Source organism: Schistocerca serialis, chromosome 8, assembly GCF_023864345.2.
Source record: "Schistocerca serialis cubense isolate TAMUIC-IGC-003099 chromosome 8, iqSchSeri2.2, whole genome shotgun sequence".
Lineage (NCBI taxonomy): Eukaryota > Metazoa > Arthropoda > Insecta > Orthoptera > Acrididae > Schistocerca > Schistocerca serialis.
Genome location: NC_064645.1, coordinates 107,162,616 through 107,176,259, shown reverse-complemented (window position 1 = coordinate 107,176,259; position 13,644 = coordinate 107,162,616). Strand labels below are relative to the sequence as shown.

At 39.5% G+C, this 13,644-nt stretch overlaps 1 protein-coding gene across 1 annotated transcript in view; it reads left to right on the top strand.

The window, feature by feature from the left end:
- The window catches only part of LOC126416583 (coiled-coil domain-containing protein 170), a 320,658-nt gene that overhangs the window by 239,569 nt on the left and 67,445 nt on the right, over positions 1-13,644 (top strand). Inside the window, exon 11 of the mRNA XM_050084335.1 lies at positions 3,433-3,596. Coding sequence (XP_049940292.1) covers positions 3,433-3,596 — 164 coding nt within the window. The remainder of the gene's footprint in view (positions 1-3,432; positions 3,597-13,644) is intronic.

The following is a 13,644-nucleotide window of genomic DNA, read 5'->3' as shown; positions in this document are numbered from 1 at the left end:
TTTTATTTAGTTGTCCAAACATTAAAGCACAACTTATAAGCTTGACTATTGACTGAAAATGTCTTTAATTCAAAAACGGCTGAAGGCCCATGAATTAAATACAGATGCTATAATATATTTTTTTAGAGGTAGAAGGCTCTAGGCTTTAACCTAAAATATTATTTTAGCCCAAGCGCTGTAAGACTTGACTAGTCAGATAGACGAAGTTTTTAAAAGTGGCTGAAGGGCCATAAATTTAAAACAACATAACTACAATAACAGGCAGAAGGCCCAAGCTTTATGACCAATAAGAAACCTTCCTTCAAAATGGCTGAAGCCCATTGTTTGAAAAGAAAACTGCAACCAAATTTCCAAGCCAGAAGGCCCAAAGCTTTTAACCTTAAATAGTATTTAAGCCCAAGTGATTGAAGATTTGATAAGTAAGAATCCAAAATTTTAAATCGGCTGAAGGCCCATCATTTTAAGAACAACACAACTACAATAAATTTTCAACAGGCAGAAGGCCCACAACTTATCTTGAAAGAATGTAATACTTTGATAAGTAAGATCCTTAAAACTTAAAGCAGCTGAAGGCCGATGCTTTTAAAAACAATACACTACAATAAATTTTCAACAGGCAGAAAGCCCACAGCTTTATCTTCCAAAAGGTAATACTTGACAAGTAATATCCTTAAAACTTGAAGCGGCTGAAGGCCGCTGCTTTTTAAAAACAATACAATAAATTTTCAACAGGCAGAAAACCTTTGATTTTAAGATCACAATTACAAATTCAAACCATTGGCTACGACTCATTAAAAACAAAAAAATTAACGCCAGTAAGAAAGGCAGTATAGGCAACAGTGCTCAAAAGTTTCCAGAGGGTTCGGTCTGCGCTTGAAATCTTAACGTTCGCTTAGGTGAGACAAGACGTCAGACCAACTATAATTGATCCGCCGGCAACACAACCAAGAGACAGTCAGGGACCCACCGACAAGACGACTTGCTAACCACCAACCAGTATATGAGAATTCCAAAGCCAAAACGTTACAGACACAGCCACACACAACCAAATATACATTAAGCTGTCAAAACTACACGCCATGTTGGACAGCTACAACAGGTAAGGAAAGGGCACTGCCTGAATTTACATCAGCGACCAGGGCAGGTAACTGGAACACTAACGGCCACAAGGCAAAAAATTCCGCTGGTGCACTTGAATTTCAAATCGGCAAATATAGTTAATTCCACCACACAGCAGCTAAATCTTCAACAACCCGAACACTCGCTGTTGCTCCCAGGAATACCGCCAACAGCAAACCACCAGCCAACAGGACAACGTGAACAGACATGGCTTTGGTAATTAAATCACCACTCAACTTTCATGTCCTGGGTCGATGAGCCACAAACCTCACAGCGACGGAACAGCCCCCACACGCACCAAAACTGCGTAGAGACTGCCAGCGGGCCCGGCCGACTATGCTGCATGGAGACTTGCTTGCTGATCCACTCCAATCGACCGACTCACTGCTAGTATGCCGACAACATTTAAAACAAGTTGTCAGTGGAAATGACACCAACTACACACACAGCTAGACAAACACTTGCACGAAGACTTAAATGACACTCAGCAGTGGCTGTGCCATCACAAAGACAAATCAGGAGTTGATACACACACACAGCCAACCCATAAGTGATCAGCAAGCCAATTCACGTTTTCCAGTAGGACAACCGACCGACGATCCATAAAGACAGTCCCTGGCTCAAGTGATTTGTGGCGGCAACTGTTGGGCGAGCCATGTACATCCAGGCCTCACTGCTGCTCCAACCCGATTGAACTAGTGTCGCATTCCAACTCCACGACTGGCAGGTCCGAGCTGCCCTCCTGCCATGTTCCATCTGACTCCACGACAGACAACAACTGGGAAGTAATAGCAGTACAGCAAAGATAACATGTGAGGGCTGTATCGATAGGTGCTGCTGCTGCCACTGACGGGCAGACCGATCAGCAACTCAGTGACAACAGAAATTGAAACTAACATAAAGAGGTGGCAACACAAAAAAAACAGGATGTAAAATAAGAGATGGCACGAGCGCGAACCACACACGGCGCATCATGTACTTGTGCTACAGAAATAGCTATTGCTTGAAAGCTAGTGTGAACACTGTTTCTTGTTAGATGTTCTGTGCTACATGCACCAATCCACTATAGGTAAATGGTTGCTTTTCCCTTATTTTACGTATTGCTCCATCCAGGAATTTCTATTATTATAGACAAAGGACAGATTGTTGTGGCCCAGTGCCTGTAAATGAGCATCTAAGAAGTGGCAAAGCTGGTCAGTTGTTTGCATGGTACTGTTGTGAGCATTTATGGAAAGTGGTTAAAGTGTGGTGTCTCCATAAGTAGGCGACAAGGTATTGGACATCCACATTCATCACAGAATGTGGAGGTCAGAGGCTTTTCCACTTTGTAAAGCAGGATAAGTGGTTATCTGTGTCAGATCCAATGACTTTAGTACAATGCTGCTAAAGGGAAAAGTGTTTCACAGCTTATCACTTAGTACACATTGTTAACATGGAGCTCTGCAGCAGATAATTCCCATGTACTCCCATTTGACCAAATAACATTATCAGTTATGATTTCAGTGGACATGGGACCATCAAGACTGGCATTTGGATCAATGGAAAAGACAGATAAATCACGTTTACTGTTACATCAGCTTAATGGCCATGTTTGGATATTCCATCACCCCGATGGATGGCTGCTCCAAATATGCCCCATCAACAGATGCAGACTGGTGGAGAAGTAGTGGGGGCGGGGGGGGGGGGGGGGGGGGGGGGAGCAGTATTATGCTATGGGCGACATTTTCTTAGGGTTTCATGGGATCTATGGCAGTAATCAAAGATACCATACAGCTGTGAACTATGTGAGCATTATTGCAGACTACCTGCATCCCTTCATATTTCATGTCTTCCTCAATGGTGATGCCATTTCCCAGCAGGATAATAGTCCCTATAGCAAGGCCTTAATCATGCTGTAGTGGATTGAGGAACACGATAGTTAACTTGAGTTGATGTCATGGTCACCAAATTTGCCTGATGTAAACTCAATGGAATAAATCTGGGACACTAGCTTTGTGCCCACAAGCCAGTGGCATGTAATTTATGGTAACTGTATGACCCGTGCATAGAAATTGGTGTATCATTTCTCATGTAATCTACCATGGACTTGTCAAATCCTTGTCATGTAAAATCACAGCTGTATTGCATTCCAAAGGTGGATGAACATGCTGTTCAGCAGGTGATCACACTGTTCTGGCTTATCAGTGTATCCAAATATTCAATAGAAAAGTGATGTATTTTGACTGATATTTTATCACATTATCAATAGCCTTCAACAAGTTTTCGGATAAGTAACAGTCTCATGCACTCATTGGTTCTAACACTGTATTTCAGACATCAGCCGTATATCAGCTGCAGCGAAGGGTGAGAACTCTTCGGGAACAACTGCAACGCAGAGATTTGCATTTGGACTTACTGAGACGTAAGATTGCTCTCCAAGAAGATAACAGTCGTATGCGAACACTGCTAGAGAATGAACGAGATGAGGCTAACCTGAGGTAGGCATCAAAGCAAAATATAAAATTGCAACATTGTTTTAAATCACATGCCTTTATTAATTTTAAACATGCTTGTTAAGAGTAATTTAAGCTTGGTAACTGAGGAGTCATTACCATAGCTACCAGCACAAAATAAATTTCATTGTTGTAATGTATCAGTTCTGCAAATTTACATACATATTTTTGGGTAGATGTTCAAATACCTTGGATTATGGTACCCCCAGAGAAAAAAAAAAACAAGGAAGTCAAATCTAGTGAGCATGAAGGCTGTATGGCAACACCATGCAAGAAGACAATGTGTCCAGGAAACTTTTCTCTCATGATTGAAAGGGAACGATGAACCACTGTATCTATGTGTGGACACTGAATTTTTTTTTTTTCCCCCCGCTTGAGTTAGTCGAAACTGTTATCAAGATCTGTGTCAGTAAGCCTTTTATTACTGTTTGTTGGTAACTGTCTCTTTCATAGCTTATGTGATGAAGATCTTTTTGTATATTCATTTATACAGATCTGTTTTTGTATACTGTGTGTGTGTGTGTTTGTGTGTGTGTGTACGAGCATGTGTGCAGGAGGGGGAGGGGCAAAAAAGAAGATTTCAGCTAACTGAAACATGTTAATGCTTCATAGTGAACCATAAATCAGTAAGATGGTAACAGTCCATGGTTGCATGCACACTGAATGACTTGTTTGTGTTTACACTTTTTGAAAAACTGTTTATTCTGTTCACTATTCTCAGTGTACTTGATCATGTTTTTTTTAATTTGTGCAATGGATTAACCATTCAGTCAAAGGCATCCATATGATAGTTTGTTGGGGGGTATGGTGTATTTTTAATATTTTGGAAGACAAATGGTGACTTGCAAGTAGTCATAAAAAAGTTCCAGTTCTGACTGTTAAAAACCTGCGTAACACAGACTTTCAAATCATATTCTTGGAAGACAAACACTGGACTGCACCATGGTTTTTCCTTTCTCTGAGAGATTTGAGGAGGGGGAGAGAGATGGTGGGGGGTTTGCGGCATGGTAGTCATATTGATGAATTTGGAGGTGTTGAGAAATGGAATGTGTGGAAGTGTATAATTCCAAATTTACTGCATATTTCCAAAGGACACTCACAAAACTTATGTAAACAACATTGTAAAACCACAGCCATTTGAAGATGGCACAACTGCAGAATGTACTGTGACTTACAACCTAAAACTAAAAGAATTGGATAATGCTGTTCACTCAGCAAGTCAGATTATTGCCCAAACATTAGAAGCTAACATAATGGCTTTGTTGGTTGCATGTGAAACTGTTTGACACTTGTGAGTGGACTTACACAGAATTTTTTTCATGGCAAATGTGATGTCCAAACATGTTTTCTTTATTTTACTATGAGGCAAACCAACAATATGGCTAGTGTCATAGCCAAATTTGAACAGCTAGTTGTACATATCCAACAGTTAAATGTTGAAAAAGTAGTCTGTAATGTAAATATCCATTGTGTCATTTCCAAAGTTCATTACTTTTGAAAAGCATAGATAATAATATTTTTTGACAGGTGACTGGTGATTTTATTGGCAAGACAGCCCAAAATGGTATCAGTAATGCCTGTGATGAAAGGGACAATGTTAGATCAATAATGAAATGTAGGTCTACTGAATTGAATGCTGAATAAACAAGTCCAGGATCCTTAACGTATATAAATAACTTGAGTCAGAATTGTCAAAATCATTCATTTATTCATTATAGGCGCAGTACTTAATAACAATTGTTTCTGTAGTCATCATTTTGGATTTATATAAGAATTATATTTCAATCTACCCAGTAATTACACAGTATGAAAAACAAGTACTACCAACCAAAATCTGCACTAACCTGACTCACACTGTTGTAGCCATGTAGGAAAGCAGCACACACCCAGCTTTCAAAGACCTATATCATCTTTAACATTACAAAGAAGTCATTTTGTTGTTGTTGGTAGAAGCAACATACAGTGGATGCCATGTTTCCATAGAAGTCTACCAATATTTCCCAATCATAAGGTAGATAAGTGATTCTTGCCTTCCCTTTCTTCATCTCAGTCTCAACCTCTTTCTCAGTCTTTCTTGATTTTGACTGGAATGCCCACTCAATGTGACAGTCTCGGTACCGGTACTCATTCCTTCGGAACATTTTATATGGTGTAATTCTTCAGTGTGATTCTCCTTGTTTGGAAGTGTTTGATCTCTATGGGCCATAGTCTTTAGCTCCAAATTTGTTAGTGATGGATGGTGATGGCTTGAGCTAGGTGATGAAGGTCAGTGTGTGTGGGTTTTCTATGAGTATATACACTGTGACCCAGGATCATCTGGTCTTGTCTTAACTAAAATGTCAAGGAAAGGCAACTGGCCATCTTTTCTAAGTTCTCTTGTGAATTTTATATTAGGTTGCATAAAGTTTAAATGTTCCAGTGTTTTTCCTCATTTTTCTTTCCAAGTGTCCACACCACAAATGGGTTCCCAACATATTGATAGAAATATGTTGGTTTAAACTTGGCAGATTCTAGCACCTTCACTTCAAAGTGTTCCATGTATAGGTTCACTACAACAGGCAATAACAGGTTATCCTTCACCAATCCACCATTTTGTTCATAATATTTCCCAATGAACAGGGAATAAGTTGATATCAGCACATGCCTAAACATTTCAGTGAAACAACTTCCAAGCTTTTCCATGTTTAGTTCCATGGATTCTGAAAGTGGAACTCTAGTAGAGAGGGCGATTTCATCAAAACTGACCATAGTATCTGTACCCTGGAATTGCAATTGACTGAACTCATGCACAAAGTAAGCAGAGTTTCAAATGCGTTGTCCGCACTTCACCAAATGTTCACTGAGAATGGGTTTCAGGTATTTTGTCAGCTGTCTATAAGTGTGCAGCACTTGTGTACCTTAGTAAGGACATATAGTCATTGTGGCACAGCTGCCCCTGTTCTAAGACACTTAATGATATTACATGGCAATCCTGGAGAAGCATCACTATCTTCCTCCCAGTTTTATTCATAGGATCAACATGTATCTGTCTACAGGCAGTGCCATTCAAAAGACCGAAAATCTTCATATTGTAGTTCACACATGACATTAGGAACGTACTGTTGCCCTTGTCAGCTGACATATTTATAGTTTCCTTGTCCTCCCATATATTTCTTAATGCTACTTGTTGTTTCTTGGTGCCTTGATAAGTGCTCACTAGTTTCCTGGTGGACCTCTTCCGTGGCTTCCAGTGGGAACAAAACTGCAGCATGTTTCATGGAGCAATGTAATCTATTATTAGCAGCATTTTTGGAATGGATGTGAAATTTAGTCCTTTAGCAAGGATCTTCACTGTACCCTCATCCAGATGTTTGTCAGTGAGTTTAATCCCCACATCTTGTCTTGGATTTTTGTACATTTGATCAAATTTTGCTTTTTGGTATGCAGACATTTTCAACTTCATTGATTCTCTTGTGACCATGTTGTATTGTCAACCCATTTCCAAGAACCTGTAGAGAGTGTAGCCAACATGTAAAGATGCCAATGAAGTTGTTTTGAAGCAACATCTATCATTCATCGGGTGGCACAAATTCTCTTTTCGTACTAGCATCAGGCTTGCATTGCACATAATCATATTTACTATTAGTGTTTTAATATGATATTTGATCTTGGTACGACTTGTTCATCTCAACATCTTGTTAAGAAGGTCAGTGTACTGAGCTTATCCAACTTGTGTATGTTGCGGAACATCTCCTCCTGACGGCATGAAGTGCTATGATCTCTCAGGTTTCTTCTGTGTCACTGATTAATGGCAGTCTTCAGCCAAGTTGTTGTTTCTATTTTATGCACAATATTTTGACAACCAGTGCAGTTGTTTTCTTCAGGTGCACCTGATGAAAAGTTACAACAACAGCGAAGTTTAGTGATATGTACATTGGTGGCAACAAAAGCAAAAGGTGATTAGAATAAACAAGTGAAAGGGTGCATCGGCTTGATGAATCAGATGTTTTAAGTGCTTCAGTTGTGTTGTAAAAGGACATAAGAAGGCTGTCTGAACACAAAGAAAAGGAAAGAATTGGAAGTGACACACTTCTGCATGATAATGTTTTGGTAAATGGTGTGTTGCATTTATGTTACATGAAAAATGTAGAAGAACTCTGATTTCAGTGACATCAGCACATGACCATAGCATTATCATTCAGTTCATCCAAAGACAGTTGTGAATTCATCAGAAATTGTTGAGTGGCTGAGCTAACAGTTAAGGTAAGAGATTTTCAGCCTGGGAAGCTTTTGAAGATGTTAATTCCAGTGAACCGATTGAGAAATCATGTATTTCTGAAACTAATCTGGCTTCCAGCAGTTCATGGCAAATCTAGCCTCAGCAAATAGGTAATCAAAATAAATGCCATAACTATGAATTTCTGAGGAGATAGAATCAGTGTCAAGTTTGATGATGAATTTCGTGATTATGTGTTAAAGAGAAGCAACACGATGAACAACTTACAGTCATGCCAGCGATATTCCAGTATACCTGAGGAAGTCATAATGCAGATCTGTGTGAAGTTAAACAGTTCTTCTTGGGGTCATGGTACTCATCTGCTTCCCATGTAATTACAAGAGATTTCACATGGTCTATTTTTTGAAAGAAAAGTGTAAAGCTGTCCTAAAGGTCCAAGAGGCACAGCAACTTGTCAAAATCCAGTGTGGTTGTCCAGTTGAAGTGTCTGAGTGAGACAGTGGTCATGAATTTGGCAATGAGAAGGTTGGAGGTCTTCTGAAATATAACAGTTCAAAGTTGGGTTTTGTAAATAACTACATAATTTTTTTAAAAAAATGACTGCACTGAACACATAAAGAGAACAGTGGTAGAACTTGTATAGGCAATGTTCATCTCAAAGAACCTTCTAACATTGCTGTAGACAGAGACAGTCATTATGTCTGTGTATATTATTAATCAAACAGTGTTGCTGGAAAGACTCCCCATCAGTTTTTTTTACAGAGAGGAATGCTAATTTGAATAGACTGCATAGATTGGGGACCAAATGTTATGCACATATTCCAAAAGAATGCCACAAGCAGTAGAATATAAAGGGATAGCACACAGTCTTTGTTGGCTATGGTGAAGATATTAATGGTTTTCACCTCTTGGATAAAATCTGGCCAACAAGTCATCTAGAGGAGAGATGTTGCATTTGAGCCAATACTTACAGGAAAAATCCTTACAGAATTTCCACATAAGGAAAGTAAGTCAGCAGCAAATAAGGGCACTTCTGTGACAGATGCTTCAAGCAGAGACAGGTTAGGAAATTAAAGTGAAGCAGCAACTTCTTTGGTGAAAATACACCTGGACCAAAAGGGTCTGCAAGGACACAGATTTAATTTTAAAAGTAGAAGCAAATTCAAAAACTCAAAAATTTCATCTAATGTATGTTAGCAGAAGTAGATGAGCTAAAGAACTTTTCTGAAGAATTGCAGTCACCAGGCCAGAGTAATTGGAAATCAGCAATGGTAGAAGAAAGTGCATTATTCGAGGAAAATTCTACCTGAACTTTGAGAGAATTACCAGCAGGGTGCAAGTAAATCTCTGATCAGAAGGTTTTTCTTGTCAGACAAAATACTGATGGGGAAATTTATTGACACAAAGCCCAAATTGCTGTTTGGGATTATGTTAATGTGAAGGCATTGATTCTCTCCAAACATTCATTCCAATTTCTTACCTTGACCTAATTAGAGCAGTGCCAATAATGAAGGGTTAGAGTTATCACAGGTTGACATGAAGTCATTATTTTTAAATGATCTACAGAAAGTCCGAGGAGTTTTGTGATGGTAGCAGCAGGTTATGCAGGCTCTTTAAAAGTTTTTGTGCTTTAAAACAATTTTTAAGTTGTTGGAATGGTCAGTTTAAAAGTGTGCTTCTCAATTTTGGAGGAATTGAAATCAGTGTTTATACAGGTCTGTATTATAGTTGTTTTATATGTTGACGAGGAACATATTGCTGTAATCAAGAAGAGTGTCATGTGGATTTTCTGAACACAGTGCGTAAGGAATTAAGGATTACAACAGAAGTTGTTGGACATTTCTTCAATATTTTAATAAAACAGCTTATACAGAAGATATACGCCATTAACGTAATATGGCAAAAACAAATGTCTCAACACCAATTGAGAAATATCCGCAAGTGAAACAATCACAAGTATGAAACTCAAGCTACCTATTGTGAAGCTGTGAGATGCTGGATGTATTTGAAGTATCAGCATGTTCAGACATCTGTTTTTCTTAAGACTGAGCAAGTCTTGCACTGCTGCAAGTGGACCACAAATTAAATGTGTGTTACATGTGTGGGTGCAGTAACAGAAAAGAACGCTGGCAACTTATTTCATCGTAGCAATTCTTCTTATGCCCATCTACACAAGAAACAGTGGTGTAAAGGCAACAAGAACATTTATTGCAGAGAACTGATACATTAATGATTTACCGTCAAGAGTAAGTGATTACAATATAAATCACAAAGATTCAGCATGATGCCCTTCGCAGCATAGAATAAGAGCATGAGCAGTGCTCCATGCAGAAAATGCATGAACCTCTCTGACTGACTCTGGTAATCAGCTGATCCTACCTATTGCACATGCAATCCATACTGGTTGCCCCACAAGCCCGCACAGAGAAGCGGAGCATCATTGTCGCCACCCGCCAACCTTGACGCTGTCCAGGAATAATGAGGGTAAGTGGACACACCAGACTGACCACATCTGGCATGGCGGCTGCACCCCAGGTGAGCTGGAATGTTGCTGGGTGCCATACTGGTCAGGGTAAGCAGCTTGCTGGGTAGAGGTATCTTGAAGGCATCCTCAAACAGAAAAGCAGGTTTGACCCAATCAGTAGATACTGTTCTGCATTGTTATTGAGCAGGATGTCTACGGTCTTGTCAGCACATGAGAGGATGTAGTGGGGTCTGGTATGAGACGGGGTGAGGTCAGATTTTACAACGTCCCAACGGAGCGTGACATGGGAGATGTCTGTCAATTCCTTGCACATGAGAGATAGATGTGTGCTGTGGCATGGCCCTAGCTGAGGTTGCAATTTTGCAGTGTGCTCCCAGAGTTGTGTTACAAAATCTGATTGCTGAAACATGTCCCCCAATGGAGCACTTTACTCAACAAATTCTTAGTGACGCATCGAGATCTGGTTTGTTTACTGACCACTAGCTGAGCAACACAAGAGGCCAGCCATGGTCCACTTAACATCATAACACATTAGTGCTGCTTTGAGCGAGTGGTGCCACCGCTCCACCATACTATTACTTGCAGGATGATAGCTAGTAGTTGTATGATGGTAGGTGCTGCAGAATTTGCTAATCTGTACGAAGAGCTTGAACTCAATTGGCAGCCACTGTCTGTCATGATATACAGTGGGCACCAAAACCAAGTGACCCACTGAGTCAAGAGTGCTGTCACCAGAGTCTCGGTGAAAGTATCTTCTACAGGAATTGCCTCTGGCCAGCCTGTGACTCTGTCCATGATTGTCAGAAAGTAACATAGTCTATCTGATGGCGGCAAAGGTCCCACAATGGATATGTGCAAACCTTTTGGTAGCATCTGGAAAATTGCCTGTGGGTGCATGAATATCCCGGTTGACCTTACTGCATTTGCAAGCTATGCATGTATGCACCCACTGTCAGAAATCCTTTTGAAGTCCTGACCAAATGTGGCATGAGACAGCAAGTTTCACAGACTGCGTGGTTTTTTCACGTTGAATTGTTGCAGCATAGCAGAAAATTGGCACTTCATTTCATTTTATTATCTTCCTGTAAATCATTTACATGATGTAGGAATTGTCACAACAAAGTTATCATACTAGTACAAGTACTACAGACATAATAATGGTATATCACTTTCAAGGCATTTTTTAAAAGTACAAATTTAGACATATAAATTAAAATTTTTGGCAATAAATTTACACACAATCAAAGTACTCATCTACGTCATAGAAAGTTTTGCTTAAAAGGTAATTTTTAAGCTCAGTCTTAAATTTTACTTCATCTATTATTTCCTTCATGTACACTGGCAGAGCATTGTAAAGTTTTATTCCAAAATAACTTACATGCTTTTGGGTTTGTGTTGTCCTTACCCTTTCTACATACAAATTCTTACGAGCTCTAGTATTATAATTATGGCAGTCCTCATTTGTACATACATTTTTCATATGTGCTCTTGTACACAGAATGTTTTTAAAAATATACAGTGATGGTATTGTGAGTATCTGCAGTTCTTTGAAAAGGGGCCTACAATGAGTTCTTGGAGGGTTATGTGTTATGATTCGTATAGCTCTTTTCTGAAATTTGAAGATATCTCTTAAGCTTGATTTAGTTTTACCCCAGAACACTATGCCGTAAGACACGATGGACTGAAAGTAAGCAAAATACACTAGTCTAGTACAGTCTGTGCTGCATACTCTAGATAATATCCTCAATGCAAAACATGCCGAATTGAGCCTGTGGGATAAGTACTTGAGATGGTCTTTCCAGCTTAAGTTTTGATCAATGTGCATGCCCAAAAACTTTGTGGATTGTACACTCTCTATCTTCTTATCCATTAGCTTTAACTAGAGGTCCATATCTTGAGTTGCTTTGTCATACTGTATATAATTTGTTTTACTTAGATTAAGTGTTAACTCATTAGCATTAAACCAATGTTGAATATATTTCAGGACTCTATCAGTTGTGGTGGTTAATGATTTTTATCATCACTTATAATTATGCTAGTATCATCTGCAAACAACATTATTTTGGTAGAAATATTAGGATTTTTTTATGTCATTTATATAAAGCAAGAATAATAAGGGACCAAGAACACTGCCCTGTGGGACACCTATTTCCAATTTCTTTGCATCTGAGACCCACTCGATTTTCTGATTTTTATGTTCTGCGATGATTTCTACCACCTGAGTTCTATCTTGAAGGTAAGATTCAAACCACTGCTTCACAACTCCCCTTACACCTATTGCCTCCATCTTGTTTAACAGAATTTTGAGATTTACTGTATCAAAAGCTTTAGATAAATCTAAGTTAATTCCCACTACACATTGGTACATTAACAAGTTCAAGTTGCAATCCATTCTGGGTATTGTGCAGCATGTTCCATAGTTCATCATCTGTTTGCTGTGCATCGCGTAAGTGAGCGAAATCAACTGTCTCAATGACTGCGCTAATGCGAGACAAGCAGTTTGTTGCTACATTGCTGAGGCCAGAGATATGTTGTAAATCAGTAGTAAACTGCACAATGTAATCTAGCTGATTCAATTGTCTGGGAGAATAGTTATTGTTATTTTGCTGGTAAGCAAATGTGAGTGGCTTATGTCAGTGGATATAGTGAACATTCTTGCCTGTAGTTGGGCACAGAAGTATTTGACTGCTGCGGAGTTGGCCAACAGTTTGCAGTCATATTTACTCCATCATGTTGTGCTGGTGTTAACTGATATGAAAAGAAAGTGAGAGGTTGCCAAATCCCATTGACACATTGTTGCAGTGCCAGTTTGAATACTTTCTAACTGGCGTCGACTACAAGTGCCAGGGGGGGCATCTGATTTCAGTTGCACAACTAATGTAGCTTCTGCAAGAGTCTTTTTGACCATTTCAAGTGCTTCTGTTATTGTTGGGGGTCCACTGTCACATCACTTTAACATTCGCATTAGGACTGGCCCGCACACTTGTGAGAGTTTCCTTCAAAGTGGCGGCATACGGCAGGTGGCATCTGTAGAAATTCAACATGCCAAGGAACCTGTGCAGCTCTTTTGCTGTCACCAGTCTAGGAATATTTAACTCAGCCTCTACTTTATTGGATACTGGACGCGATCGTTTCGCTGCAATGAGATGGCCCAAAACTGTCACTTCCAGTTGTCCAAACAAACATTTCAACACATTCAGGACGATACCATACTCACTCAGATGCTCAAAGACCTTGGTCAGGAGTTGCTGGTGTGGTTCCAGAGTGTCTTATTTGGTGAAAACCTTTGCCATGTTTGGGCTGCATTATGGAGGCCAAAGGTCATAAATAGG